This window comes from Anoplopoma fimbria, chromosome 8 (genome assembly GCF_027596085.1).
Source record: "Anoplopoma fimbria isolate UVic2021 breed Golden Eagle Sablefish chromosome 8, Afim_UVic_2022, whole genome shotgun sequence".
Lineage (NCBI taxonomy): Eukaryota > Metazoa > Chordata > Actinopteri > Perciformes > Anoplopomatidae > Anoplopoma > Anoplopoma fimbria.
In genome coordinates, this window is record NC_072456.1 from 28,276,733 (window position 1) to 28,282,168 (window position 5,436).

Here is a 5,436-nt window from a genome sequence, read left to right on the forward strand (position 1 = left end):
GTACTGTAATGTATGTAATGTAATGTAATGTAATGTAATGTATATGTAATGTATGTAATGTAATGTAATGTACTGTACTGTAATGTAATGTACTGTAATGTAATGTAATGTAATGTAATGTATGTAATGTAATGTAATGTAATGTGATGTACTGTAATGTAATAATGTAATGTACTGTAATGTAATGTAATGTACTGTACTGTAATGTAATGTACTGTAATGTAATGTACTGTAATATAATGTATGTAATGTAATGTACTGTAATGTAATGTATAATGTAATGTAATGTAATGTATGTAATGTAATGTATGTAATGTACTGTACTGTAATGTACTGTACTGTAATGTAATGTAATGTACTGTAATGTACTGTACTGTAATGTAACAACCCTCCACACTGAGCAGGTCTCTTCAGTGACCTCTTTGACCTCTTTGACCTTTCCATTGGCCCTCCCGTTGCCGTGACAACAGCTCTGCTTCAAGCGCACTTCCTGTCAGTGAGTCAACAAACCCTGCAACCGGAAGTCCAGAGAGGGCCCGTTGATATGTTGATATGTTGATATGTTGATATGTTGATGTTGATATGTTGATATGTTGATATGTTGTGTGTGAGAGCAGCAGCACGTTGCTGTGTTTAACAGCAGGGAGACGGCAGCTGGTCTTCCGGTGCGCTAGGGGGCGGTGTGACAGCGTAACACCTCCGACGTCCCCCCGCAGCGGAACCAACAGCAGAGAGGCCGACGTCCTGTTCCGCGGTTAGCCGCCGCCGCCGCCGCCTCGGCTATGATTGACAGAGTCAGCAGAGGTTCACACGGTCGGCCATGTCCGCTGCCCCGCTCGGTTGTTACGGTCACAGAACGAGCTGCGGCATGGAGGACGAGCGGGCCGGAGCCACGAGGAGCGCGCGCTGCTGCGGGCTGCTGCGGCTGCTGCTGCTCGCGCTCATGCACGCGACGCGGGCCGAGAAACAAGGTTTGTGTGTTAGCATTAGCATTAGCATTAGCATTAGCATTAGCATTAGCATTAGCATTAGCATTAGCATTAGCATCCGAGCTAACTTCCGTGTGTTTCTGCGTGAGTGTGTGCGGGGAGGAGGCTACCTCTAAGGGACACACACTACTACACACTGACACAACTACACACTGACACACACACACACACTGACACAACTACACACTGACACAACTACACACTGACACAACTACACACTGACACAACTACACACTGACACAACTACACACTGACACAACTACACACTGACACACACTACACACTGACACAACTACACACTGACACAACTACACACTGACACAACTACACACTGACACACACTGACACAGAGACACACACACAACTACACACTGACACAACTACACACACAGACACACACTCAACTACACACTGACACAACTACACACTGACAACACACACACACCCACACTGACACAACTACACACTGACACACACACACACACACTGACACACACACACACTGACACAACTACACACTGACACAACTACACACTGACAACTACACAGACACACACTACACACTGACACAACTACACACTACACACACACACTGACACACACTCAACTACACACTGACACAACTACACACTGACACACTACACACACAGAGACACACACAACTACACACACAGACACACACACAACTACACACTGACACAACTGCACACACAACTACACACAGACACAACTACACACTGACAACTACACACAGACACAACTGCACACTGACAACTACACACACAGACACACACAACTACACACTGACACAACTACACACTGACAACTACACACACAGACACACACTCAACTACACACTGACACAACTACACACTGACACACAGAGACACAACTACACACACACACTGACACAACTACACACACACAACACAACTACACACACACTGACAGAGACACAACTACACACACACACACACACACACACACACACAACACACACACACACACAGACTACACACACACAGACACACACACACACACAGACACACACAGAGAGACACAGAGACACACACACACACAGAGACACACACACACAGACACACACACACACACACACACACACACAGAGACACACACAGAGAGACACACACAGAGAGACACACACACACACACAGAGACACACACACACACACACAGAGACACACAGATAGAGACACACACACAGAGACTGTTAGCTCTGCTAGCTCAGTTAGCTCTGTTAGCTCTGTTAGCTCTGCTAGCTCAGTTAGCTCTGCTAGCTCTGTTAGCTCTGTTAGCTCTGTTAGCTCTGTGGCCTGTATCAGTGACGGTAGCTTGTTGTCATCTCTCCCATATAAGGTCAGTCAGGCTCCACAACAAACTCACACTGAGAGCAGCTGGTTAGCATCACAGCTAGCCCCAGGGTTAGCCTCCATAACGTACCGTGTCGGAGGTAATTACGTGTGACACCGTCTCACGTTTCAGTCTGTCAGGTGATGTTTGTAAACGTGGCTGAGCTGTTGTGTCACTCATCCAGAGGTCAGCTGTCAGGTCACAGTGCCCCCTCAGGCTGATTGACAGCTGCTTGTTTACATTGGTCCCGTGCACGTGCAGAACAATCCCTCCTAAACAGGGAAATACACTTAAACTATAAAGAAAGTTATCACTCAGCTTGTACGTGAACACATACTAGAGATGTGTAATCTGTCTCACTGCACAACCATCACAGAAATGGACACGAGGGGAAGACAGGACTGTTGTCTACCCTAGTATGTGAAACACGTGTGTGTGTATACACATACAGCGGGTAAAATAAGTATTGAACACGTCAACATTTTTCTCAGTAAATATATTTCTAAAGGTGCTATTGACATGAAATGTTCACCAGATGTCGGTAACAACCCAAGTAATCCATACATACAAAGAAAACCAAACAAATAAGTTCAGAAATTAAGTTATGTGTAATCAAATGGAATGACACAGGGAAAAAGTATTGAACACGCTTACTGAAATGTATTTAATACTTGGTACAGAAGCCTTTGTTGGTAATGACAGCTTCAAGACGCCTCCTGTATGGAGAAACTAGTGGCATGCATTGCTCAGGTGTGATTTTGGCCCATTCTTCCACACAAACAGTCTTCAGATCTTGAAGGTTCCGTGGGCCTCTTCTATGAACTCTGATCTTTACTTCTTTCCATAGAGTTTCTATTGGATTCAAGTCAGGTGATTGGCTGGGCCATTCTAGCAGCTTTATTTTCTTTCTCTATTTTCACTCCTCTGTCAGAAATCTTGCGAGGAGCACCTGGTCGTGGCCGGTTTATGGTGAAATGATGTTCTTTCCACTTCCGGATTATGGCCCCAACAGTGCTCACTGGAACATTCAGAAGTTTAGAAATCCTTCTGGAACCAATGCCATCAGTATGTTCTGCAACAATAAGGTTGTGAAGGTCTTGAGAGAGCTCTTTGCTTTTACCCATCATGAGATGTTTCTTGTGTGACACCTTGGTAATGAGACACCTTTTTATAGGCCATCAGTTGGGACTGAAGCAGCTGATATTCATTTGCACTGACAAGGTGCAGGATTGCTTTCTAATTACTGATAGATTTCAGCTGGTGTCTTGTCTTTCCATGCCTTTTTGCACCTCCCTTTCTTCATGTGTTCAATACTTTTTCCCTGTGTCATTCCATTTTATTACACATAACTTAATTTCTGAACTTATTTGTTTGGTTTTCTTTGTCTGTATGGATTACTTGGGTTGTTACCGACATCTGGTGAAAATTTCATGTCAATAGCACCTTTAGAAATATATTTACTGAGAAAAATGATGACGTGTTCAGATAGATATAAATAGACTGGATGATTATGTGTCTGTTCATACAGCATGTAGGATCATATCAAAGTGATTGAAAACACAAACTTCCTGTAAACATTCCGGACTTAAGTGTAACTTTTACTGTGGTTTTCAGCCTGATCTCATGAGAAGGTGTAGAGCTAGTAAAACATTTTAAGGACATTCATAATAACATAGCTTTGTCTTTTTTTTCGTTTTATGCTACTTCTTTACCGTGAAGCTGCTGCTGTTAAGTTTAGGGAAGACATCGTGTTTGGGCTTATGACACGTACCTAAACTACTGCGCCAAATATCAAGAGTTGACCAGAAGCCCAAGCCTTCTTTTTGCGCTCAAACACATACGAGAATAATAATAATAATAAAACATATTAGAAGAACAATAAGTCCTCCGCTCCGACTTTGTCTGTGCTCGGGTCCTCAATACTGAAAACAGAATTCACAAAAGCTCAAAAAACTCTTTGGGACATGAACACAGGTCTCCTGGTTGAAAGTCGTTTGTGTTTGACTCTCCAACCAAAAGTAGTCTTTCTGAAACGTCACCAGATACGAGCGACATATATTCACATGTAAGTGCTTACGTTCCTGTAAAATGACTAGCAGAAAGCATTAATGTTTTTATTGCACGCTAAATGACCAACAAATTGACATTTCTAGAACATTCAGTGAGACCCGGCTGAGCTTTCCTTTATTTATTCTTGTATTTTTCACAAAGACAATGTCAGAAAACCTCTATACTTACCAAAAAAGCAGAACTTAACGTTCAGATGTTAACCCATGGCAGAATATCTCTAATGTTATAGCTGTGTGTTATGTAACTTGTGTAATGTCAGCAGGGAAGCCTAAAAAGGAAAATGAAACTGAACTGTTGCATCAAGCGATCAGATCACCTGGATCTGCTGAGACATGTTTAATCAAAACAGACTTCAAAACCAGCAGCAGTAAATGAAAGGCAGCAGTTTATTGTTCAACATGTCAGAGGTTTCAGAGCTGAAAGTGAGCGGTGAACATGATCCGTGGAGGTTGATGTTGCTGACGGGTTGTGTTGTTTTTCAGTGGTGTGAGTAAGAAGCGTCTCAATAGAGTGAAAGCGTAACAAGTATGGAGTCAAATTTAATGCTCCCAATCTGGTAGATTTATATTGGTGGTGCAACAGATCATAAAACTCACGGTTCGGATCGTATACAGATCAATTACCGATCATTGATGATCCATATTGTCAGATACAGATCCCTTTGTTGTTTGATTTTAGCAGCTTGTCTACACGGATACAGGATCTTTTTTTGGTCCCAAAAATCATTTTACCGCTCTGAAGTCGGTAAAGAATCTAAAATACTAAATGTTTTACTTTGTTATAGTAATTTATAGTGTTTTTATTCTTCATAAAAACACAAAAGGAAATAAAAGATTTTGTTTTTATGTATTAAAACTGATTCATACATATCAGTCATATCACAGCCAATGGAAGAAGCATGCGGGCCTAAAAACCCTGTTGATGGTGTGATCGCTGAGGATCTACTACCTTTTAAAAAAGAGAGATCATTCAATATGATCATTTAAACCTTTTTGCACTGAAGTTC

The 5,436-nt window shown here is 42.2% G+C and overlaps 1 protein-coding gene across 1 annotated transcript in view; it reads left to right on the top strand.

Moving 5' to 3' along the window:
* The first annotated feature begins 747 nt into the window (after positions 1-747).
* The window catches only part of tmem131 (transmembrane protein 131), a 37,482-nt gene continuing 32,793 nt past the window's right edge, over positions 748-5,436 (top strand). Inside the window, exon 1 of the mRNA XM_054602665.1 lies at positions 748-971. Coding sequence (XP_054458640.1) covers positions 821-971 — 151 coding nt within the window. The 5' untranslated portion in view covers positions 748-820. The remainder of the gene's footprint in view (positions 972-5,436) is intronic.